General features: G+C 48.0%; 1 protein-coding gene across 1 annotated transcript; it reads right to left on the bottom strand.

Moving 5' to 3' along the window:
• Positions 1–16,576: 16,576 nt before the first annotated feature.
• Gal3st3 (galactose-3-O-sulfotransferase 3) lies at positions 16,577–19,980 on the bottom strand. Its single transcript, XM_076844791.2, has 2 exons — positions 19,856–19,980; positions 16,577–17,747 (listed from the first exon to the last, which is right to left on the bottom strand). Exons 1-2 carry the CDS (start codon positions 19,978–19,980, stop codon positions 16,577–16,579), a joined length of 1,296 nt encoding a protein of 431 aa, XP_076700906.1.
• Positions 19,981–25,273: the final 5,293 nt, after the last annotated feature.

Genomic DNA, 25,273 nt, shown 5'->3' on the forward strand with positions numbered 1-25,273 from the left:
CACTCATATCATGAATTCTCTTCCTAATTTTGTTGAATTCTGTGTTCTCTTATAGATCTTTGAATTTCCGAAAAATTCATTCATTTGAATTATCTGTTGGGCAGTTCATCAAATTCATTTTCTTTGTGGTCAGTTTCTCCATAGCTCTTGTGTTCCTTTTAGAGTCAATCACCTTATCTTATTTTTCAGATTTCTTGTCTCCACATTTGTATTTGTGTGTTGGGTGGATCAGTTGCCTCTGCAGTTTTGTAGGGTGGCTTTTTTAGTAAGGACTCTCTGCTGACAATGTTTCCTAGGGTGTTGATTGTAGATGCTGCTTTGTCTTTGATCTTTGGGCACTTGAGTGTAGTGTGTGTGCAGCTTCTTCAGCTGTAATCCATGTTGACAGGCAATGTGTGTGAGTGTCTCTGTGACCTAGGCTGCAGGAGTTGTGGGATGCGGCTCCCTCAGCCGGGACAGGTTTGCTGGCATCTCTGGGTATGGTGCACCTGGCTGTAGGTGTGGGGCATCCATCTGTTTCCTGGATCATGGAGAGCAGGCTTAGTGCCCTGGGCCCAGGTGGGTACAGCGTAGTATGCCTGAAATCAGTTTGGGGTTCCTGTCTATGTCCGAGGGCTGCACAGATGGCTCTGCCAATACTCCAGGGGCTGACCTGCTCAGAAGGCCTGCCCAGCTGCTCCCCAGGGCTGAGTGTGGTGGATGGGGCCAAGCATCCAATTCCCACAGCCTTAGTGGGTTGAGCTTCTGAGAAGAGGCTTATAAATTGCTTCTTGGGGTCACAGGAGTATATGTAGGGCCATCTAGTTGTTTCTAGGGTCCTTGGTGAGATAAGCCACTGAGGAAGGGCTGCTCAGCTGCTTAAAAAAAATTATATATATATATTTGTTGATAGACCTTTATTTAATTAATTTATTTACTTACATGCTGTGCTGAGAACTGAACCCAGTGTCTCACACATGCTAGGCAAGTGCTCTACTGCTGAGCCACAACTCCAGCCCCAGAAGCTGCTTTTGTTGAATATAGAACAATTGTTGGCAGAGGGTAGTACGGCCCAAACTCCCACCGTCCCAGTGTGATGTTTCTATGCGGGCTTGCTGAAGGAACTCCATGATGTCTTTGGCTGACATCTTAATCAGATACCTTCTAACCTCCAAGTGATAGAGCAGCTGGCATCACAGCTTGGACTTTTGCAGAGACTTTTTAAAGATCTAAACCTAACACTGTCAGATTTACATGTTTCCCAGTAAATGAGTCAAAACAGTATGACCAGCCAGGCCTGGTGGTGCCCACCTGCAAACCCAGCCACTCAGGAGGCCCAGGCGGGAGGATCACAAATTCAAGACCAGCCTCAGTGAGACTGGTCTCAAAGTTAAAAATAAGATGGGCTGGGGATGTATCTCAGTGGAAGAGCACCCCTGGGTTCAATCCCCAGTGCCACAAATAAAGCAAAACAAACAGAGAAGTAAAACCCCATGACCAAATGTGATACCTGGATTTAGTCCCCAAATCCAGAAAGGACACCACACATTGCTTTTCTGTCTTTGTGGTATATGGTGGAAGGACACCTACTCGTCCCTCACTTTACAAATGATATCCCACGTTCCACAGATCTCTGCACCCCTAGGATTTTTCCTGATGTGTCAGGACCTCAAATTTTCCCCGGATTCATCTCTGATTCTCTGGCATGCAAGTAACTAAACCACCTAGGGTGCTTCCCTTCCCTGTCCACAGAGTTCAAGGTCCCTCTGTACCTTGCAGTTTTCAGGAGAATGGCAAGAGTGAGGGTTCAGGTGGGCAAGACACTGAAGGTGTACTGTCATCCCAACTATTTAATGCAAACTGAGTATAATTTTCCAAACTCATGGGACTTTTTACCACTGAGGCAACTTCTCTGGCCCTCGTGGGAATTTTTTTCCCTCTTTGATATCAGGGGTTGAACCCAGGAGTGCTTAACCACTGAGCCACATCTGCAGCCCGTTTTTATTTTTTATCTTGGGACAGGGTTTCCCTAAGTTGCTTAGGGACTAGCTAAATTACTGAGGCTGGCCTTGAGCTTGTTGTTCTCCTGCCTCAGCCTCCCAAGCTGCTGGGATTACAGAAGTTCACCACTCCTCCTGGCCCTCATGGGAATGTTAAGGAAAGTATTTTCCAGTTCAGCAGTTGCCTACCTGTTGCTATGATTTACATTCTCCATTAATTTTTTTCTTTGCTACTAGGGAATGAATCCAGGGGTTCTTTACTACTGAGATATACCTCCAGTCCTTTTTTTTTTGAAATGGAGTCTAAGGCTGACCTTGAATTTGTGATCCTCCTACCTCAGCCTCCTGAATTGCTAGAATTACTGGTGTGTGTTATAATGCCCAACTTCCAATACAAAGTTTTTAAAAATCAAGAATGACAGCTGTAATTGGCATCACCAAATCACCATTTCTTTTGCACCTTGAAAGAGATTAATTTTGCAGTACTGCTCGTGCACCTCTGAAGTCCTTGATGGTGACACTAATCTCTGCAGTTTTTCCAGGATTCTAGTATCACTTTTGCCTTATAATTCAGCAGAGGTGGGAGGTCAATTCTGGGATTTCCACCTGGACTTTTTTCAAACCCCAACAGCTCCCACTGCAGTGTTGGGGAATCCATGGGAGATTCTGCCTGCTGCTGAGTATTAATCTCACAATGAATTTTAGGACTAGGGAAATACAGCACCATTCAGTGGCCCTTGAGAATTGGTATTTAATTTGTAAAGGTCTTTGGTGCTAATTGGTTTCCAAGGGTAATAATATTGGAATGAATATCTCAAGCTACAGTAAATTTGTACAGTGTCATGTTAGCTAAGCTCAACTGTATTTCTTAGAATTCTCTTTGTTATGTAGTTCTGAGTCAGTGTGGACCCAAGTGACATTTTGTGCAAGGTTGGAAAGTGGAAGTAAAACGGGAGTCAGAGAACCTGGGTGTGGTTTCTCATGCCTGTAATTCCAGCCACTCAGGAAGCTGAGACTGGAGGATGACAAGTTTGAAGCCAGCCTCAACAAGGAGTCATCTCTTTTTTTACTAGAAGGGTTGAGGTGGAGACAGCAGATGCTGGTGAGGCTCTCACACAGGGATCCTTATTTGGTAGCTCACCTTGTTGACAAGAGGTAGCTGGGTCCTCAGTTCCATACCAGGTCCTCCTTCAACTTCTGTGACTCCTGGTCCAGGTTCTTGCTTAGGTCCGTGTTAAAGAACCAGCTCCTCCTGCAGGTCTGTGCATCATCGATGCTGGAGGCTTAGCTTCAAGGGAAACTGATGTGTTTTTCTGGTTCACTAAAGGGTCTTAGCATGTCCTCACAAGTTTCACCTGCTGCCTTTAGGTTCCATTACCAGATAAAGAGGCAACAGTCTTCATTAATCAGCGCTCATGCTGTGTCTTATCCCTGTAATGCAACTTTTACCATATAGAATCACCTCAGCAATTTTGTTTCTCTAATCAGATCCTGATACAGTAATTTAGAAGATGCATATTTTAGTCAGCTTTTCCACCCCTGTGACTAAAATACCGGACAAGAGCAATTTTAGAGGAGAAAAAGCTTATTTAGGGCTCATGGTTTCAGAGGTCTCAGTTCATAGCCAGCCAGCTCCATTGCTAGGGGCTCAAGGTGAGGCAAGAACATCATGGCAGCTGGGTGGCAGTGGCACACGCCTGTAATCCCAGCCACTTGGGAGGCTGAGGCAGGAGAATCGAGAGTTCAAAGCCAGCCTCAGCAACAGCGAGGTGCTAAGCAGCTCAGGAGACCCTGTCTCTAAATAAAATACAAAATAGGGCTGGGGATGTGGCTCAGTGACTGAGTGCCTCTGAGTTCAATCCCTGGTACCACCCCCCGCAAAAAAAAAAAAAAAAAAAAAATCATGGCAGAAGAGTGTGGTGGAGCAAAGTGGCTCTGGACATGGCCAAGAAGCATAGAGATACAAAATATATGCCCCAAAGGCATGTCCTCAATGACACACAGCCTCCATACCTGCATTCAGTTACCACTCTGTGAATCCCTAGCAGGGGATTAATTCACAATTGGATTAAGGCTTTCATAACCCAATCATTTCTTCTCTAAACCTTGAATATTCTTATTTGTTTATTTTATTTAAAAAAATTTTTTTTCTTGAATATTCTTACAAATGAACTTTTGGGGGACATCTCTTATCTAAGCCATAAAAATACATACACTGCCTTTTCTCTTTGTTGAAGAGCCTTAGAGTTTTATCCATAATCCATCTGTCCATCTCTCTTTCTCCTTTTTCTTTTTGGTATTAGGGATTGAACCTAGGGGCACTTAACCACTGAGCCACATCCCCAGTGCTTTTTTTGCATTTTATTTAGAGACAGGGTCTTGCCAGTGGCTTAGGGCCTTGCTAAATTTCTAAGGCTGGCCTTGAACTCTCCTTGATTCTCCTATTTTGGCCTCCCAAGCAGCTGGGATTATAGGCAGCGAACCACACCCACGCCTTCTCATTTTAAGAGATGAACTGGCCTGGAGGTGTAGCTTAGTAGTAAAGCACATGCTTAGCATGCACAAAGCCCTGGGTTCGATCCCCAGTACCAAAAAAGAGAGAACAGAAAGTACATGTGGAACAAATTTGGGAGAATTCAGAAACTTCTGGATCTTGCCTGAAAAGAAAAAGCATCTAAGGACTATTTTGGAGACAAGGTAGAGAACAGTTCAATGGTGCATAAAAGAGCTTTGGATTTTTAAGCTAGAGACACTTCTGTGATCAGTAACCAATTCAAAGCCTTTGATTAGCTGCCAAAGGATTCTGGTCGCCCCTAACATCCTTGAAGTGGGCTCCTCACTGTAACCACCCCCACAGGAAGCCAGAGGAGGTCTGTGCCTACCTGGTCACATCCTGCACTCACCAATTCCTGCAGCATTTGCGGGTTTACTTCTACAGCTGCAGAAGTGCCTGATTCATTGGCAGAAGGCAACAGGGAATATCTAATTTCCCTGTTAAGGTTTTCTGTTAAGGTCCAAACTTTGGGGGTAGGGGACCTCTCATCTGCTGCTGCCCAGTGGCATCCTTGCTTCCCAGGACTTTGTCATCCAGGGAAGTGTCACTGTTTGGTCCCACGGGCAGCCCCTGAGTTGAAGACTTGGATGGCTGCTTTAATCCCTCATGGATCTCTAGTAGCCACTGCCAGCTATTCCCAGAATAAGTTGTGGCAGGAAAAGTCTTTGGCCTCATTGTTAGTCCAGTTTTCTTTTACCATAAATACAATCTTCTCAAAGTGTTTTATTATTCTTGCTTTTAAAAGTCAGTAGTATCAGTTGTAGACATTTCAATACAAATTTCTTAAAAAAATATATATATATATATATTAGTTGTAGATGGACACAAAAACTTTATTTTATTTGCTTATTTTTATGTGGTGCCAGGGATCAAACCCAGTGCCTCAGACATGCTAAGCAAGCGCTCTACCACTGAGCCACAACCCTGGCCCCTCAATACAATTTTGTTTTGAAAATTTTCTTCTGTTTTTATAATTTATAGAGAACCTACAATTCTCCAGAGTTGTCATTTTGAAGACCCTTACTCTCTCCTGGGGTGTGGTGACACTCTCGGGCTAGGAGACCAGGCGCCGGGCTGCAGCTGCTGTTGGCCCTGCATGGATGCGGAGTCCCGACTCCTTCAGTGTTTTCTTAGGTCCAGGTCGGGAGGTTGGCACATTTGTTCCAGGGAGTAGCAAATGTTTTAGGCTTCGGGGGCCATCTTGTCACAGGAAAGCAGGGAGCTGAAACTCCAAACCTCAGTTCTTGTGTTCCAACGAAAGAAAATCTAAAGTCAGACACCAAAAACTGTGCAAGAGAACTTTGTTGTATGTAAAAGTAAAGTAAAAGCAAGGTGAAGCTTAAGCAGAGAGCACTCTCAGAGAGAGTGGACTGTCTCTGTGCAAAGAATGACAAAGGAGACAACGCTGTCTCCAATTTTATTAGTGTTAGACGTTTACCAGGAGAGCTGGGACCACCTTCTGTACTCTTTGCCAATAGAACCACACGCAGCCCTTCTCATCTTAAGAGCAGAACTGGCCTGGAGGTGCGGTGTAGAGCAGGAACTCATTCACGTCAAGCTGTGGAGCTTTTGACCTTAGTTGGTCGTCTCTGGAACTCTCATAGTGGCCATCCTATTTAAGGGGGCTTCATCTACAAGTCAATCCCATGTTAATGTGAGCGCTGGGGTCAGTAACTGATCAAAGTTACCTAGTGCATTTGCGGTACTAAAGGAACCTTTCTTCCCAGACACTTATAGCCACAATTCCTAGCTTTACACCAACCCAAATGGACCTTGTCAAGAGTTAGTCCCAGCCAGGTGTGGTGGCACATGCCTGTAATCCCAGCTGCTTTGGAGGCTGAGACAGGGGTATCGAGAGTTCAATTCCAGCCTCAGCAAAAATGAGGAGCTAAGCAACTTGGTGAGTTGCTTAGAGTTTACAACTCTAAGTAAAATATAAAATAGGGGGCTGGGACTGTGGCTCAGTGGTAGAGCTCTCATCTTGCACGTGTGAGACCCTGGATTTGATCCTCAGCACCACCTAAAAATGAATAAATAAACAAAATTAAGATATTGTTTCCATTTTTAACTAAAAAAAAAAATAAAATAAAATACAAAATAGGGCTGGGGATGTGGCTCAGTGTTTGAGTGTCCCTGAGTTCGATCCCTGGTACCCCCCCGCCAAAAAAAAGAGTTAGTCACATTAATCCTTTTCTGTTGATGTGATTTCCAACTAGCTCCCTTGTTTCTTTTTATTTTCTATAAATTAACTACCACCCTTTGCTTTCTCATCTACTTTGGAAGTAGTTTAAAGAAGACCCTAAAGTAATTTTTTTTTTAATATTTATTTTTTAGTTGCAGTTGTACACAATACTTTTATTTTACTTATTTATTTTTATGCTAACATGCTAGGGGAGTGCTCTGCCGCTGAGCCACAACTCCAGCCCCACCTAAAGTAATTTAAAGAACACTTGTGACCTTGCCTGCGTTTCACTGCTCATTTCTAGCTACTGCTTAACAACCTGGTCTTCATCATTGTGACTGTTACACTCTGCCACTGTAGTGCACAAGCAGTCATGAACAACAAATAGATGAATAAGAATGGCTTTGTTCCAATAAAACTTTATTTACAACAACAGGTGGGGGGTGGTGGTCAGATTTGGCTTGCTATTTGCTGGTCCCTGAGCTAGAATGTCAGCAAAACGAGAGATCAGCCTGTGATTTCAGGCTACCAGTAACATCTCTAAATGCCACCTAGAAAGTAAATGGCATGCCAGTATATGTAGGAGTTCCACCACATATCCACAGTGGGTACAGATAACCTTTAGAGCATAAATGGTAGTAAAATGTGGTAAGCTCATGAGGAAGTGATGGGTTTTGTGTACCTTTTGTGTGTGTGTGTGTGTGTGTGTGTGTGTGTGTGTGTGCTCGTGCACGCTTTTTTGGTAGATGGACATAATACATTTATTGATTTTTTAAATGTGGAACTGAGGATTGAACCCAGTGCCTCACACATACTAGGAAAGTGCTCTACCACTGAGCTACAACTCCAGCCCATGTGACAAATCTTTACTTTTAAATGAGTATCAATTCACCAAATTAATAGCATGAAACAAGTTCTTGAATTCTATTATCTGGTAATGTTTATTAAGATAAACTAAAAGCAACCCAAACAAGTAAACTTGGTATTCAGTGTTCTAACCCTTTTCCAGAATAGATATTTTTTAAAATTATTTTTTGTAGTTGAAGTTGGACACAAAAACTTTATTATTTATTTATTTATTATTTTTAGGTGGTGCTAAGGATCGAACCCAGGGCCTTGCACGAGCAAGGCGAGTGCTCTACCGCTGAGCCACAACCCCAGCCCCAGAATAGATGATATTAAGGCTGACTTTGCTTCATACAAATTACATATCAGTATTTACTACTTTGCATAGGTAAAGCCCTTGAGCTTCAAGAAAGTATGAGGGAGCAGGATGTGGTGGCACATGCCTGTAATCTCAATGATTTGGGAGGCTGAGGCAGGGTTGCAAGTTTGAGGCCAGTCTCAGCACCATAGAAAGATCCCGATAACTAATTTGACCCTATCTTGAAATAAAAAATAAGAAAGGGCTAAGGATGTGGCTCAGTGGTAAAGTGCCTCTGGGTTCAATCCCTGGTACCAAACAACAACAACAAACCAAGGGATAAGGAAAAAATTCTTTAATCCCTTTCTTTTTTCTAAGAATTATTTTTTCCTACTAGTATAAGAAAGAGGATTGGGAATGGAGCTCAGTGGTACAGTGCTTGCCTAGCAAGTGCAAGGTCCTTTGTTCTATCCCCAGTTCTTCAAAAATAAAACTTCCAGGAAAAAAAAAATCTGTAGGTTCAAGAAAGAAAAAGTCAACATTGATAAATATATTACTTGAGCTAAAAAGCACAGGAAAACAAGCTAGGCACTCATTAAATTTCTAAGAAATATAGATCAAAAGATGAAACATTTAGATAAGTACTAAGTACAGAGGACTGAAATGTACTACTCTCCAGAAAGCCAAGGGACTATATAACACACAGGATTAGTTTACTGCCTTTCATAAGAGTAGACCTTGAGCTTTGCCCCCAGGGCATCTAAAATGCCCGTCACAGAACAGGAGTTTCTTTCTCCTCTTGTCCTTGGATGTGGTAGCTTTCATGGATTTCTAGCCAGCAGCACTGACCAGGGCCGAGAGGTTATCCAAGACCTCATCCCTTTCTTCTGGAAGAGAGATGCGGGCAGAGAGATGGCAGCCGGGGTCCTCAGATTCCTGCAGCCCTGTGGGTCAGAGGAGAGAATGTTGGGTCTGGAAATAGGTCTGCAGGATGGTCATCATCTTCTGTAGGTTACCTCCTTCTCCTCTTTGGAGCTGCAGCTGCCATGGGATCCCAGGGCCACCACCTCCTTGGCCTTGAGCTCTTTCTTCTTCTGCAGGTGGCACTGTTTAATGTTGGCCTGAGTTTCTGTGGCCTGCTTCAACCTGTGTTCTTCAACTTGCTGGCCTTGAACACTTCTGCCACCTCCTTCTCAGAGCCTGCATCAGCTGCTGAGTCCCCTGTGACCGACTAGTCACGGATGGGGCCACTTTTGTTCTTTTGGTTGTTTTTGTTGTTACCTGGGTTGAACCCAGGGACCCTTAACCACTGAGCCACATCCCAGCACTTTTTATTAATTTATTTTTTGCAACAGAGTCGCACTAAGTTGCCAGGGCCTCAATAAGCTGCTGAGGCTGGCCTGAAACTTGTGATCCTCCTGCCTCAGCCTCCAGAGTCTGTGGGATTACAGGAGACTCTGGCCGCCACAAGCAGCAACTTTTGTTTATAATATAATTTATTTTACTGTTAATTTATTATTTTTTAAATAATGGTTGTATTTAACAAATAGCTTGCAATATTCAGATTTCAGGAGTCAGCAAGAAGGCTAGGGTTGTGGCTCAGTGGTAGAGCGCTTGCCTAGCATGTGTGAGGCACTGGGTTCGAGTCCCAGCACCACATATAAGTAAATAAATACATAAATAAGGTCCATCCACAACTAAAAAAATATTAAACAAACAAACCAAAGAAGTCAGAGCCACACCTGTCATCCTGCATCATTTGGGGAATGGTGGTGTAATCCACGCGGCTGTGGTCTGGGAGTAATGACAGACACAGGTGAAAAGTCTTTGGGGGTCAGGCTGGGCCTGAGGGTATTTGGTTTTGAATCCTGTGTCCCACATCATGAGATTGGAATGGGGGTGGAGCATGGGGATTGGAGAGGCCAGTTCTGTTCTGCCCTTTGCCCCTGAGTTGCTAGCACAACCCTTGGGGAGGAGAGAGATGGCAGCCGGGGTCCTCAGATTCCTGCAGCCCTTCTGGGTCAGAGGAGAGAATGTCGGGTCTGGGAGGTTGAGAAAGGGGCTGCCGCTCTTCCTTCCCTTCTCTCTTCCTCCCCTCCACACCTTCATCTGGATGGAGCCAGAGGGAGCCTTTTCCTCAGGCCTGGCTCTACAGTCCTTTTCACTCCTCTCACTCATTCTGGGAAGCTGCCCAATTGTGTTGGCAGATCACCAGCTTCTCTCTGTGCCCTGCCTTACCCCAGGCTCCCAAAGCACTCTGTTCCCCCCCAACTCGGGGCCACTCTCAGGAGGCCTTTAGAGCACTGCTGTTTAATAAGGAGGCCGCAGGGACGGCTGTTTGTGTGGGGCCGCGCAGTGTATTCTGGTGGTAAGAACTGCTGGCAGGAGCTGGGCTTGGCATCTAAGCACTCTGGTTTCTGCTTTGGCTCAGCTATTTTTCCTGCTGGTGGGCCAGGGCATGACATCTTTTAGAGCCTCAGTTTCCTTTTCCATAAGAGGGGTTAAGAGTCGCACCTAACTCACATGTTGTTGTAAGATTCAAATATTTTAAAATACATGATCCATGGAGGAAAGCACCCAGTACATTCTAAGTGCTCAATAAATGGTAGCTGGTATTGTTGTTCTTATTAACGGAACTTCTTCTGGCAGCACTTGCAGTTTCTCATTTAAGCCTTTCTCCTGCCTGCTTCAGTGACTCCTCATTATCTGTAATAGAGGGCCTCAGGGCACCTTACCATGCCAAGAACGGGCTACTGCTGGGCTGAGATAGTGACCTGCTCAGTTCTGGGGCAACCTCCCTTGCTGATCATCTGTGGCCATTCCACTTATTCCAGAACAATCTGAACTTCCTCCTCTCCCTCTCCTCCTCCTCCTTCTTCTCTTATCCCTCTCCTTCTCCTTCTGCTTTCTCATTTCTAATCTTTAAAATCTCCCTCCAAATTTGGCCCAGCAAATGAAGTTGAGTGACATATGATGGCCAGCTGAAGAATACACACACACACACACACACACACACACACACACACACATTTCAGGAGAGGGCTTCTTTATCTGATGTGGATGAGCAGGGGCTCTGATTCCTCAGTCCAAACACCTCCAGTGTCAGCTGCAATCCAGAGGACAGGCCCAGGCCCTGGGGTCCAAATGCCTGCAGCAAAGTTCCTTCCACCAACACACATCTGGTGCTGACCCCTCTGTGCCACAAGGTTATAGAGCTTTAGAATCATGTGGCCCCTGCCTCAAGGAGCTTGCCTTTATGTCTGGAACAATAATTGAATAATTTTCAGAGGAATTTATCTAGGGAGGGGAGAGTCTCTGGGATCAGGAGGTAATTGACTGGATGGAGGAGATGGATTAGTGTTTTTTGCAAGAAAAGACAGTACCTATGAACTTACCCCAAAATAAAGGATAAATATTCTTGGTTTCTTCTTTTGCCTCAAAACATAATGTTTACTCAAATAATTTATAAAAAGAAATGACAAAATGTCCAACATAAAGAACAAATAAAAATTGGAAAAAAAGTTGTTCAAACCTTTTGCTCCCCCCCACTTCCTGCAGCCCCTCAGCCCTGAGGATTAAACCCTGGCTAGGCAGAGTAGAGCAAAAGAGCCCTTGTCAGGTAAGGTGGGCAATAGTAAAGGGCATGTCCTCAATGGAGGTGTTTTAGATGGTCTCAATGCATCTCTAAGAGTTCCCTTTCTGTCACCATATTAGTAGCAACACCCTTATGGCCAAAATGTCCACTATGATCCATTCTAAGGGTATAGCCTTCTGGACTAAAGAAAACTACTGAAGCCGAGTGCAGTGGTGCATGCCTGTGATCTCAGCTACTTGGAAGTCTGAGGCAGGAGAATTGAAGGTTCAAGGCCAACCTGGGCAATTTAATGAGATCCTGTCTCAATATAAAAAGTCTGGGGATGCAGCTCAGTGGTAGAGCACTTGCCTAGAATTTACAGGCCCTGGGTCCCATCCCCAGTACTGCAAAAACCAACATGCCATAGGCAGAGATGGCAGGGAGGTGGCAAGAGGTTCACATTATTCAGCTTATTCCAGTTACTCTCTCAATGATGTATTCAGGGCCATCCTCTCTGGGCTGGGAATCTTGACTGGTTGACATGACCCTTAGAAATCCTGCCAGGCATGGTGACTTGCACCTATATTACCAGCACTCAGGAGGCAGAGGCAGAAGAATCACTTGAGCTCAGTAGTTTGAAACCAAACTGGGCAACATAGGAAGACCTTGTTTCAAAAACATACAAGAGTGGGGCTGGGGATGTGGCTCAAACGGTAGCACGCTCGTCTGGCATGCGTGCGGCCCGGGTTCGATCCTCAGCACCACATACGAACAAAGATGTTGTGTCTGCCAAGAACTAAAAAATAAAAATATTAAAATTCTCTCTCTCTCTCTCTCTCTCTCTTTCTTTAAAAAAAAAATATACAAGAGTGAAATTAGCTAATCTGAACTTCCAAGCATGTCATTCAAGACCTTTCCTAAGCTGGTACTGGCCACCTAGAGGGCCTGGTGTGTATGTCAGCGTTCTGTAACAAAGGTACTGTATCAAACTACCTGAAATAATCAGTTTATAAAGAGGAAACATTTGTTTTGGCTCAACAGTGAGGCCTAACTCAAACTTGAGGTCTTTCTGCCTCAGCTTCCCAAGTGGCTGGGATTAAAGTTGTTCACTATAGTACCCCAGTGCCACACACTTTCATTCTTTTGTATTCATAAAAATCAAGATTATTGCTAGCCCATATTATGCCTTTGGGCCAAGTGGAAAAATGCCCCCCTTCCTCAAAATGCTGTTTTCCAACTGCTAGAAAACTTTTTTTTTTTTTTTAAGAGAGAGAGAGAGAATTTTTTAATGTTTATTTTTTAGTTTTTGGCGGACACAACATCTTTGTTTGTATGTGGTGCTAAGGATCGAACCCGGGCCGCACGCATGCCAGGCGAGCGCGCTACCGCTTGAGCCACATCCCCAGCCCCTGCTAGAAAACTCTTAAACGGAGGTGCCAACCTGTAACATCTTTCATGTTTTAATACTGGAGGAGCCCTGATAAAACCAGAGGTGGCAACTTGGGGGCACTTCTATGTGCCAGACATTGTGCTAGGTGCCTTATCTCAAATACTGTTCCCAGAATCCCATGGGGGGATCTTTATTTCATGGAGGTTGGCTGGGTCAGGCTCAAATACTGAGTAAAAAAATGTAGGGCTGGGTGAAGTGACTCATGCCTATATAATCCTAGGGCTCGGGAGGCTGAGGCAGGAGGATTGAAAGTTCAAAGCCAGCCTCAGCAAAAGTGAGACACTCAGTGAGACCCTCTAAATAAAATGTAAAATAGGGCTGGGGATGTGTCTCTGTGGTGGAGTCCCCCTGAGTTCAATCCTTGGTACCCCTGCCCCCCAAATGTAGCCAGTAGTAGCAGATCCAGGGTTTGAACTTCAGGGCACTGATGGTTAATTATTAGGAAAAGTCATATCCATGGAATCATTGCCTCCCACTGGCTGCTCCTACATCTGTTCCATACCTTGCGGTGAGCTCCTTGAGGCAGGGGCTACAATCACCACGGTTCTAAAGCTCTAGAACTTTGCAGGGTAGGCACAGAGGGGCCAGACCAGATGTGCATTGGTGGAGCTTTGTTGGAGGGCATTGGGACCACAGGGGTTGGGCCTTCCCCTGGGTTGCATCTGGAGGAGTTTGGACTGAGGAGTCAGAACCCCTGCTCACCTCAGGGTGTGTCCTTGCCCCTACATCAAAGAAGCCCTCTCTTCCTGTTAAGTTTCTGAATGCAGATATTTCTTTTTTTTTTTTTTAAAGAGAGAGAATTTTAATATTTATTTTTTAGTATTCGGCAGACACAACATCTCTGTTTGTATGTGGTGCTGAGGATCGAACCCGGGCCGCACGCATGGCAGGCGAGCGCGCTACCGCTTGAGCCACATCCCCAGCCCCGAATGCAGATATTTCTGAGTTCAGAATTGTGGCTGCAAAAGTGGGGCAATGTAAATGCCCTCCTGCCAGAGAGCCTGGGAAGGTAGGGGAGGCCTATCAAAGCAGATTGTAAAGGCATGTTTGAGTTTCCGAGGCAGACCCAGGGTAGGGTGAAGGACGTTCCTGCCGGAGATGTCACCAGAGGCTAGGGCTGGCAGAAGAAGGAATAAAGACATCTTCTAGGCTTGGGGGCCAAAGGACACCTGTATTTGGATAAAAGACTTTGAGTCTAGTACAATTCTTTATTTCTGCTGAGCATCAGAGAACTAATTATGGCCTTGCATGCTCTAATTATTGCCTTTTCCAGAGCTCTACTGGTAAAAAGTGGGGTGCTATATAAATCACCCCTTTCAAGCCCAAGGAAGTATGCTATGATTCAGGTGGGGTTTACCCACTCGAAAACTTGTGTTGAGTCTCTTACTTTTACTCTCTCCCCTCTCCTCTCTCTCCCCCCTCCTCCCTCTCTCTTCCCCCCCCCTCTCTCTCTCCCTCCCTCCCTCCCCCCTCCCTCTCCCTCCCCCTCCCTCCCTCCCCCCAAAAAAAGAAGAAAAAAAAAAAAGAAAACTTGTGTTAAAATTTGGTCCCCAATATAACAATGCTGAGAGGAGATGATGACTTTAAGAGGTGACTAGGTCATTAAGATGGATAAACACCTCACTCATGGGTGTGTGTTCTTGCTCTTGGGAACTGGCTTAGTTACTGTGAGAGGAAGTTCTAAAGTGAGGCCACCCTTCCTTGTGTTTTGTCTCTTTCTCTTCTGCTTGCACCCACTTGCCCTCTGCCACATGGCCCAACCTGATGCTGGTGCCATGTTCCCAGCATTCAGAACCCTGAGTCAAAACAAACTTCTTTCCTTATAAACTCCCCAGTCATAGGTCATTTATTATGGCAACAGACTGTATCTATGACTTAAGATACAGTCTCATATGGCCTGCCAACCAACCATTGCTATCTTCATTGTCCAAGCAGGTCAACTATTTTCTCTGTGGGAAAAAAAAAAAAAAAAGATAAGAGCTGATATTGGCATCTTGGTTCTTCACTTTACATTCTTTTGGGAGGTCCTGGGAGTCAGCCTAGTCTGTGCCATGTGACTTTATTTAAATGGCACCATGCACAGCAATTACAAGCACAGACTTTGAAATTAGGGTTCAAATTCTAGTGGCCACTTTCTAGCTGTGCGACCCTGATGTCACTTAAAATTCATTTTCCAATTGGAACATGGTGTCCATCTCCTAAGTTAATACATGGAAAGCCCTTAAACAATGACTGGCATACAGTGGACCATATTAGATATCATTCTTATTTTTTGTCCAGATATGTCAAGGTAGCTCTGAAGAAAGTTAAGAGAAGTCCTGAAATTTTGCTAGTCTTAAGGGAAGTTTCATTTGAAAGTGCTAGATTTGGTTATATTTTTTTGGGGGGTGGGGCACTGGGATACTACGGGTCTAACGTAGGGGCAATTTACCACTGGGCTACATTCCCAGCCCCTTCATGTTTTGAGAAAGGGTCTTGCTAAATTGCTGAAGCTGACCTTGAACTTGCAATCTTCCTGTCTCAGCCTCTCAAGCTGTTGGTATTATGGGGTATACAAGAGTGCCCAGCAGATATGGATATCTTGCTGTGCTCAAGAAAACTGGGAGAGAAATTGGTCCTCCTTAGAGTAGGGACTTGCTGGGAGAGGTAAAATTGGAGGTAAACATTCCCTAACTGAAACCGGAAACGGATCCTCCTCCCAGAGGAGGATCTTCACACTGTTCTTCCTAGTGCAGTGTGCTCTAACCTGCACAGTCCTTACTGTTTGCTTCCATGCTTGCTTCCATTTCACTGTCTTGGGTGAGCTCCAGGAAGATAAAGACCCTGTCTGTCCTGGTCACCTGCATCTTCAAGTTACAAATGCTGTTCAGTTAATGATGCCAAATAAACAAAAATGACTGATTTGAAAAATGAGAGGGACTGAGGTGGCTGTGGTCTGTATTGGTGAGCCCAGTCAATCAAAGGGTTGAGGAGAGTTGTGGGCCTTTGGGAGGGGCAACTAGGAGCTTGACTAAGTCTAGGTTCCCATCTTCATGGGGGCCAGTCACAGTACCTCCTAGATATCTGTCTCATACTCAAATATGGGGAATCTGTCTTTCAATGAATGACATACTGCCTGCACATTTTAAAGATGTTTTATTAAAAAAAGAAAAGAAAAAGAGAAAAACAAACCAACAAAAAGCCCAACCCAGGAACTCTTGGTCCTGGGAGTCTGGGAGCAGCTTAGGTTTGTGGGGGAGGGTAGAACCTGGAAGACACACAGTATAGGGGTCTCTGCAGCCCTAGGAAGAGCAAGAACCCAGCCATACTGAGAACAGCACAGCCATTGCCTGGGGTTCAGCCCCACTCTGGGGCTTGCACTCATCTACTTGGAAAGACAGGTGTGGGGGGGACCCAGCCCCCAGAAAAAAGTAGGGCCAGGGCTTTGGGACGGACCTTACACCTCTTGTTAAAGTCACCAACCAGCTGGGAAGAAGAGGGTGGCCCAGGGCTCCATCAGGCCTAAAAGCGCCATCCTCAAAGGTGGGGCTCAGCCAACATCGAGGAGGTCGGCTCAGATGGGGAGATGCACCCTTAGTTCGGTGTGAGGCTCAAGCCCCTGGGAAAGAAAGGGCCCTGATGGGGCAGGACCTGGAGGCAGCCTCCTCCTGGGAGGGCAGGGCAGGATGCAGGCTCCGGGAGTCAGCTCACAGCTCAGGAGCCCTGGGGACTTCGGGGGATGGCTCGAATGGGTCTGGGTGGGGGTTTGTCCAGGACGGGTTCGGGCCGGGCCCGAGCACCACCACGGCGCTTCTGCTTGCGCAGCAGATAGTTCGAGTACTGCACCTCGGGCATGGCTAGCTTGAGGCAGGCCTCGGTGGCTGGGCCGGCGCCGCCGCCAGGCAGGTCATAGCCCATGATGTCCACCTTGCGGCTGGGCTGCCATGGCTGCAGCTGCTTGGTGCGGATCTGCGCGGCTGGACGCAGCACCGGATCATCGCCGAAGCAACGGCGCAGCAGGCGCTGCCGGGCCTCGCGCAGCTCGCGCGCTTCGCGCTCCACGCATGCGCGGCCGGCATGTGCCACGCGGCGCCAGAAGGTGGCGTTGAAGTGGTCGTAGAGGCTGGCGTCGAGGGCGTTCCAGGCGCGCGCAGCCCGCGCCAGCGCTTCAGGAATGGCAGCCAAGCGCGAGCTGGCAGCGCGTGCGTTGAGCTTGGCATAGAGCACATCGTCCAGGTCCCAAGCCAGCAGGCGCCGCAGCAGCACGAGTGACTCGTCGAAGTACTCCGCGATCATGACGAGCGAGAAGACCTCTTCCACCTGGCGGATCAGGCCCGCCAGGTAGGCGGCGTCGTCGCGCGGGCTGCGCTCGTTGTCACCGCCCAGGTCGTAGGCCAGCGTGTTGTGCGCGAACATGGCGAAGTGCTCGCCTGCGCGGTAGTAGGCCTCGGGCGTGCGCAGGAAGGCCTCGAGCGACGCGTTGGGCACGCGCCGGAAAGCCGGGCAGTACTGGTTGTAGTAGCTGAAGAGCGACTCGAACATGGCGGCCGGCTCGCGCAGGATGGTGACATAGACTGTGCCGGGCGGCATGAGGCGCTCAAGCTCCGCGCGGTCGAAGCGCAGGTGGCTGGCCAGCACGTGTGGCGGCCGCGTGGCCGGATGCACGAAGTGCGCCGAGAAGTTGCGCGGGTAGCAGAACTGGTGCTCGCAGCTCGGGTGCGGCAGGGCCACGGTCAGGTTGTGGCGCTCGGCAAAGCGGAACAGGATGTTCTGCACTGTGGTGCCCGCCGTTTTGTGCGTCTTCAGGAAGGCCACTGTCATATGCTTGGGGCGCGGTGGCGACTCCCGCAGGGGTGGGCAGCTCAGAGGGAATAGCTTAGGGTACCTGCAGGACCCGGGCATATGTGAGAAGAGGGCTTGCCTGGATGTGCTGCCCAGGGGCGCTGCCTAGGCTTTACCCCTGGAGCAGTAGGGGCAGGGGTGCCTTTAAGCTGGGCCCGATGATCCCTGCTGTCCTCCTGATAACCACACCCTTGTGTATTCTCCTCTTGGGGTGACTGGGCTCATCGATGCGCATAACGAATAGAATACAGCAGAAACTATGGGATGTCACCTCTGAGATTATATCAGAGAAAGGCTATGGCTTCCACCTTGGTGGTGTTTTCTTTTTTCCCCTCCCACTCTCTCTAAGATAACTCATGTTGGGGAAAGCAAGCTACCACATTGTGTGCAGCCCTATAGGGAGGAAACACGTGGCAACAGACTGCTTGAAGAACTGAAGTCTGCCAAACCACTTGAGTGAACTTGGAAGGGGATCTCTTCCAGTCAGACCTTCAGAAGAGGAGCAGCCCTGGCTAACGCCTTGATTGCACACTCATGGAAGACCTGAACCAGAGGTACCCAATAAGCTACACCTGGATTCCTGACCCACAGAAAGGAGAGAATAAATGTTGTTTTCAGCTGCTAAGTTTCAAGGTAATTTGTTTATTCAAAAATAGATAATGGGGGCTGGGGTTATAGCTCAGTTGGTAGAGTGCTCACATCGCAGGTGTGAGGCACTGGGTTCGATCCTCAGCACCACATAAAAATAAAACAAAGGGGGGCTGGGGTTGTGGCTCAGCCATAGAACATTTGCCTAGCACATGCGAGTCTCAGGGTTCGATCCTCATGAGCAAATAAAAATAAATAAATAAAGATATTGTGTCCAACTAAAAAACAAATATAAAAATAAATAAATAAAACAAAGGTATTGTGTCTATTTACTATAAAAAATGTTTCCAAAAAATAGATAATGGAAGGGACAAATGTCCTTCAGGATCCTTGAGGAATGTAGAAACCGAGGACCAGAGGAGAATCTGGAGACAATCACTAAATCCTCTATCTTCTTTCTCATTTTACTCTTTAACTGATTCCTCACTTTTTAGGTGGGGGACACCAGGCTTTGTAGCAAGCCATTTGTTATGTTAAGATCTCTGGAGCCTTAGTCATACATTCAGCATTTTTTTTTTTTTAAGCAAAAATCTGTGTGCCACACTCTTCTATGCTCAAGAAATGCAACAGTCTACGAAACAGATGATACTCCAACCCTTCATGAAGTGTTCATTTCTGTTCCTCCTTCCTGAAACGAGGGTGTTTGGGATGACTAGTGACCTATAAGATCCTGCAGGTTTTGATTCACTCACCTGTTTTTTTCTCTGCCATCCTAAGATCACGTAATGAGGGCAGTGTGAAGCAGCTTACAGAACACCATGGAGATTTCCTATCTGTAGCTGCTTTGGTTCAGGATAATGGCTACACACACATAAGACTAGCAAATCATTTGGTTCACACTGTTCATACCATTCTCAGGGGCAGGCCACGTGGAAAATGGGAAACTGAGGTTCAGAGAGGTACAGGGAATTGTTGAGTTCACAGGAAGTCAGGAGCAGGGGCAGGATTCCCATCAGTCAGCACATGGTACCTTGTATCAGGGTGACTAGTGGGTTGTACATACCATCACTCCCACTTTATAAGTGAGGAAACTGAGGCTCAGAGAAGTGAATGGCTTTGCCCAGAACAAGAGAAGTAATGAGAAGTTATGTGCTGTCCACTGGGGCAGCAGTCAGTTATCATGCTGTTCCCACAGGGCTTGGGCTGAATTCATATCCTAGCTAACTCTGACTGACTCTATGACTTTGAATAAGTAACTCAGTCCTTTCAGTGAAGGCCAGTTGTGGATGTAGAGGACATGTATGGAAAGCACTTTCAGAGTAAAGGAGTAAAGATTAACAGAAGGACTCTTCTGTTAGGTAGAAGAATGGGAAGGGGAGCCCCAGTTCTTTTATTTTTGACACAGGGTATTGCCAAGTTGCCAAGGGTGGCCTTGAACTTGCAATCCTAACTCAGCATAGCTGGCATTGCTGGCCAGCACCACCATCCCTGATAAACCCCTTCTTAGTGTGAACCCATGTGGCTCTGAGGGAACTTGCCTCCTTTGGGGGCCCACCCACTTACCAGCTGAGCTGCGCCCCCTGGTGGATGAGAAGGCTTACAGTGCTGCACCCCAGTACCAGCAGCAGGATTTTCCTGCGGCTCATGGTCTTGGTGGCATGCTGCAGGCGCTGCAAGATGGATGGCATGGTGGAGTCCTCAGCCCTTGACCAGCTAGGGCCTCATTAGCCAGGACTCCCTTCACTGGCATTCATGGGGGCTCATGAGGCTCTGGTAATAGGGCCAGTGTTCCCAAGAAGCCTGGCAGGAGAAGGAGGCAGACAGGTTTGCAGTGGGCAGAGGAGATGGGCTCTAGGCCCTAGCAGGACTGCTGCAAAAGAGAGCTCTAGTGAGTGGGGTGAGCAGCAAGGCCAAGGCAGATCAAATTCCTACCTCCTGTTAACATGACCCGACCTCCTCACTGTTGGAGATAACCTAGTCTTGGGTGGAATTACAGGGTCTGGTGTGTGGCCAGCTCTTCAGCCTATAGCCACTTCTTACCCCTTGTCTCTCCCTCTCCACCTGTCCCTAACTTTTCTTTGTCTCATGGCCATTTGCTGTCTCTACAACATGTGACTCAGAACACAGAAGTCTCAGCTTGAGTTTTGCCCTTCTCCAGGACTCTTAGTTTGATTACTTCAGCTGAGGGGTGTGTCTGACCTCCACCTCCTTAAGTCTCAGATCAGTACTGCAGGCTTACTCCCTGCACTCTCCATTACAGACTCTCATTTAATCCTCACTACAGTGCTAATGTAAGTATTATTCCCACTTTAAGGATGAAAAAAGTGAGGTTTTGAGAGGTAATGTCACTTGTGTGTGAGCACATAGCTGGTAACAGCAGAACTGGGATGCTAACCTACTCTTTCTGGCTCCAAAGTATATGCCCTTAGATACTATAGTGTGTTGTTTCCATAAAAACTGATTTTTCCATCTCTGCCCTGGTTCTGGCATTTTTGCACACTTCTGACCCTGAGCCCTCCTGGCTGGGCTCCTGCCCTGATGGCTCAGGACCAATAAATCGACGAGGGAAAGTGGGACTTGAATCCTGGAACCCTATTTGGATTCCATCCCCAGACACCTGAAACCCAGGTGGCCCTATCAGCTGACTGCAGTGGAGGTGCCCAGCAAAGGGGATAGGGTGGCAGCCTGGGAGAGGAGAGGAGCATGGGGAGCATAGAAGCGGCTCCTCCTTGTCCCTTTGCTGAGAATCTCTAGCAGGAGGTGAGCTTCCATCCCAGGTGAGGTGCAGGAGTGGGAGGCAGGAAAAAGGCCTGATTTCTGGCCAATCTACTTTCCCCACCCAAATGCCTTGGCTCAAGGGCAGCGCAGCCCTTGGCAGCTCAGGTGGAAAGTCAGCTTCAGCAGCCGTGCCTGACCCCAGGCTAAGGTGGGTCTCTGTCTCACCCCACAGGCCTATGTCCAGGTTCAGGTTCAGGTTCACCTTCAACACACACCCCTCTCCAAAGGGGAGGGGCAGCCTGAAGCCTTATGGGCATGTGCATGTGTGTGGATCTAGGACACCTGGGTCCCAGGAGGGGTGAGGTAATGAGAAAACCCTTTTGATCACCACCAACCTCCAGGTTCCTGGGCTTGGCTTCCAATCTCCCTGGCCCCCATTAATCCTGGATTAGATTTAAACCTGTTTGGGTGAAAAGATGTCCTGGTTACGCTTCCTCTTCTCTCCAGGCCCCAACACCTGCTTTCTTCCACCAGCCTATCCACAGAGTAATCTGCCTGGAGCTGAGGGGGTGAAAGGTCTAGCTACAAAGGACAACCAAGGGCACAGCAGAGGCAACCCAAGGCCACCTTTCACTTTTCAGGAATTGCAGGGGCAGAAGAGGGCTGGCTCAGCTGGGTGGGGAAGCCTGCAGGAGGAAGCCTGAGCTCTTCCTGGCCCTCCCCCTGGTCCACACCTTCTCAATGTTACATCCCTGCTTAGAGGACTTGGTGACCAAATGGGGGTTTCTGAAGGAGTGAAATGGAGGGCGTAAGTGTATTTCTACCTCTGCTAAACTCACTGAAATCACTCTTATTTCTCAAGGGAGTCAAGTCTGCCAAGGAGGTCAAGTCTATGGGGAACTATAGCAGGCCTTTCCCTGGCCATACAGAAAGGATGACAGGGGTACCTGGTGTCTCCTCCACTCTACCCCGTGCCTTCCCACACTCCCCAACATCTAAACTCTGGGGAACCAGCCAGACCCCAGTTTGAGGCCTTCTTGGGGATGGGACATCATCAGTGCAGGAATTCCCTGGACACCAGCCCCCAATGATGGGTGCCAGGGTCTGTATGGCTTCTGTCAATGACAGCTCATCACCTCCAGATACAGCCTGATCTGTTCCTGAGCACCCACCCCCAACCCACAGATCAGAGTTCTTCCTGGGACAGTGGGATCATCCTGGCACCAATATCTTCCTCAGCTTGCCCCTCCCCCTCCTATGCTGTGCTGTGATTTGTGCTGCCCTCCCAGAGCACATGGCACATTTTTCTCGGTGACAGACCTTCAGGTATTTGAAAGCAGGAACCCTGTCTCTGGGTGGGCACTTGGCCAGGCAAAACATTCCAGGTCCTGAGAGAGGGTGCCACTTGGAATTGGAGGAGGCCTGCCTTGGCTCTGCCTGTTCACTGCAAGATGCCTCTTTTGGAGATGGATTCGGGGCAGTGGGAGCCGCAGGGGGCCACTTGCATTGGGTTTCCTTCTGGTGTTGGGGCTTGTGGGTGCAAGTGGATGGTGGTGGTGCTGGACCAGTCTTTAGAGCAGTGAGTGGCCTTGGCTCCTGCTCACAGATGCTTCAAATGACTCCCCAGTCTCCTGGGTGTCTTCTTTATGGAGAGAGAGAGAGAGGTTCCCTCCACCATCCCAGGCAGGTCAGGGTGCCAACCTCATCAGAATATCAGTGCTAATTTTAGTCAGAACAATCTACCTCAGGCTGCTGCCCAGTTTTGCAAATTGCTTTCTTTTCTCCAGAGAACCAAAGAAGAAATGGTATAGCCTGCCAGAGCTTTGAAAACTGGCCTGGATACCCACCCACTTCCAAATGAGCCCTTTCTGCTCTGTCCCCTCCAAGCTCCAGGGTTGATACTGATACATTTAGAGGAAGGGGTGCTCTGCACTGGACTATTTGGATCTGACCTCCCAGAGACCTGGAAACAACTCCATCCCGACTTGGGGGACGGTTCAGCCCAGTCAGGAGGGAAAGTGACCCAAGGCCCCAGAGAGGAAGGGGAAAGGGCAGCGGAGGGGCAGCACATTGTGGCCCAGGAGATAGAATATCTTTCCACCTCTGTCCTTTTCCTCTCTCCCTCCAGCCTGCACCAGGTCCCCCCAACCCCCTCTCCCTGTCATCCACCCCCGCTGCATCCCTGCCTCTGAATTCCCTTCATCCTTTTTTCTCCATCACTACCTACCCCCACCCCACTCCCATTCCTCAATTTCATCCCAACCTCTCCCTGAGATCGGGACACCTTAGGGAATAGGCCAGATTTGCCTTCCCACCGGGGAGAGTGAGGGTAGAGCGGGCCCCTCCTTATGCTTCCCGGGGCACTAGGCCCCCAGGACACTCTCCCGCCTCCCCTTCTTCCCCATCCCCTGCGGTCCACTCCCTTGGTCGCCCCTAGCCCCAGGTCGGCCACTGCAGTACTCACGCTGCGCAGGTTGCCTGGGCCTCCGACTTAGGTCGGGGTTGGCCCTGTTCGCATCGGCCTCTTGTCCTGAAATCTGCAAGATCCCACGGCGCCGGGGGCCCTGAGCGCAGAGTGCCGGTGGCTTGCCTCGTAGCAACTAGATGGGATCAGGTGGCGGCGTCCGCGGCTCGGCTCCTCTCGGCTCTGCTTGCCTCCCGCCCCCATCTCATACCGGAGGCGGGGCGGGGGCGGGGGCGGGGGCCGGGCGGCTCGGAGGAGGGGGAGAGGAGAAGGAGCGGGAAAGGGAGGGGGACCACTGGCTGGCCAGATGCCGGCGAACACACTCTCTGGGTGGCATCTTTGGATCCGGGCATCTTTCACTGGATACAAACGTGTTCAGCTTCCTTTTCTCACTCACCAGAAGGGTAAACTGAGGCTAAGAAGGTGTCTGTGTACTCTGGCATTCCTGGGAACCACTGGTCAACCTTGGGCTGGGGAACTATAGCAAGCCCACATCTCCTGTGTGGCTCAGAGAGCAGGTACACTCATAAGCACCCACCAGCTCATTCCCTCCTTCTCCCTCCTCTTTCCACCTCTAGTAGAGAAAACAATTCCTATCTGGTCCCCATGCCCTCTCCTTTTCCCTTCCAGCCTGTTTTCCAACCAGCTGAAGCAGCCAGTCTACTCACCCTTTCACTCCTGACCACGGTTTTTATTCAGACTGGGGTCTGTGCCCAGGCACCTTACAACAGGAATACAAGAGCCCTAGCTCAATCTGGTTCTTCTATTATGTCTCAGAATTAAGAAACAGCTCCTCAAGCCCCTTTGCTTCCAGTTCTAAAATGGGGAGCTGTTCTTGGAGCTGCTCTACATGTGAAGGCTCCTTGGGGACTCCTGTTTTTAGCTTCTACTTGTGCAACCTGGGCAGAAGCATCTCCCATGGCCATATCAGACCCCAACTTGTTTTTATGACTGGCATAAACCTCCTTTTCCCCTATGTTCTGGGCAAGGATCCTGGAGCAGGAGCAGCCACCCAAAGCTGGAATCAGAAGGGTCTAGATACCTACTTCCAGTGCACTCAGGCAATAGGTAGGTGTCATGTAAGAATCCTTGTTGAGGAAAAGAAGAGAATGGGGACTCTTGGAGTCAGGAGAACTGTGCATTGCCCTTTTTGGTCCTTGGACACATCAGTTTCTTTCTGTCCCTCAATCTTCTCTTCTGTACAATTTTGGGGGATACTGCTACCCTGTCTGATGTCAGTACTATTGTAATAAAATGAGGCCCCACTGGGTGTATCCCTTTCTGCTCTAGCTGCTTTAACTTCTCATCCATCAGCTCTTAGATATCCTACCTTAGAGACACCCTCCCACACCCCTCTCCCTGCCCCCCAAGCACATTCCTTCTCCTGGGGCCTTCAGCCTTAGATGACCTTCGTTGTATGCTCTGGTTACAGGGAGAAGAAAGAGTCTTCCTTTGGGCAAGGAATGTTCCACCTCAATAACTGATAATCTGAAGTGGTTCTTCTGTGCTATCCTTTCTGGGTTTTTCTTCTCCTCTGGGAGTGGCAGCAGGAGCCTAGGGTAGTTATAGTGAGGCAAGAGGGAAGAGTGAAGGTTTGGGTAAGAGTAAAGATAATTTCCCAGTTAGGGATAAGACAAGAACCAACTTTTCCTAGCCCAGTCCTTTCTTCTGTCTCTCAAACTTTGCCTTCTCTGCATCCATTGCTATATTCCTTTTCCCTTTCTTCCCTTACTTTTCTTTTGGGGGCAAATGATGAAATGGAGCTATGTAAGCAGAATTTTAGGGCTCCAGGACTCCAG

The sequence above is a fragment of the Callospermophilus lateralis genome, chromosome 2 (assembly GCF_048772815.1).
Source record: "Callospermophilus lateralis isolate mCalLat2 chromosome 2, mCalLat2.hap1, whole genome shotgun sequence".
Taxonomy (NCBI): Eukaryota; Metazoa; Chordata; class Mammalia; order Rodentia; family Sciuridae; genus Callospermophilus; species Callospermophilus lateralis.

Bases quoted from the DNA above. Each gene is read 5' to 3' on its own strand.
- Gal3st3 (XM_076844791.2), bottom strand. From the start codon at position 19,980: ATGCCATCCATCTTGCAGCGCCTGCAGCATGCCACCAAGACCATGAGC. The intron at 17,748-19,855 runs GTAAGTGGGTGG...CGGGTCCTGCAG, and splicing joins CAGGGGGCGCAGCTCAGCTG to GTACCCTAAGCTATTCCCTC.